The 327-nt window shown below is 62.7% G+C and overlaps 1 protein-coding gene across 1 annotated transcript in view; it reads left to right on the forward strand.

Moving 5' to 3' along the window:
- Positions 1-327, forward strand: part of CASC3 (cancer susceptibility candidate 3) — a gene marked incomplete at both ends in the record, with an annotated part of 1,505 nt that overhangs the window by 636 nt on the left and 542 nt on the right. Inside the window, one exon of the mRNA XM_009865519.1 lies at positions 141-317. Coding sequence (XP_009863821.1) covers positions 141-317 — 177 coding nt within the window. The remainder of the gene's footprint in view (positions 1-140; positions 318-327) is intronic.

Consider the following 327-nt stretch of genomic DNA (forward strand, 5'->3'; position numbering starts at 1 on the left):
GGGCGGGAGGGGGAGGGAGCGGAGACGCTCTCTCCTGGGCACACCCTGATGCTCAGGCTCCGCGTGTGGGGCCTGTTGAAGCTTCTGTGTGTCCTTGGCTTTGCAACAACATCTTGGTCTTCCCCGTGTGACTGTTCCAGGCCGAAGGGTCGCCAGCGGAAGCTGTGGAAGGACGAGGGCCGCTGGGAGCACGACAAATTCCGCGAGGATGAGCAAGCCCCCAAGACCAGGCAGGAGTTGATCGCGCTCTATGGCTACGACAACAGGGCGGGTCACAACCCCGACGACATCAAGCCCAGGAGGATGCGCACAACGAGGTGAGCAGCA

Source organism: Apaloderma vittatum, unplaced genomic scaffold (assembly GCF_000703405.1).
Source record: "Apaloderma vittatum isolate BGI_N311 unplaced genomic scaffold, ASM70340v1 scaffold27942, whole genome shotgun sequence".
Lineage (NCBI taxonomy): Eukaryota > Metazoa > Chordata > Aves > Trogoniformes > Trogonidae > Apaloderma > Apaloderma vittatum.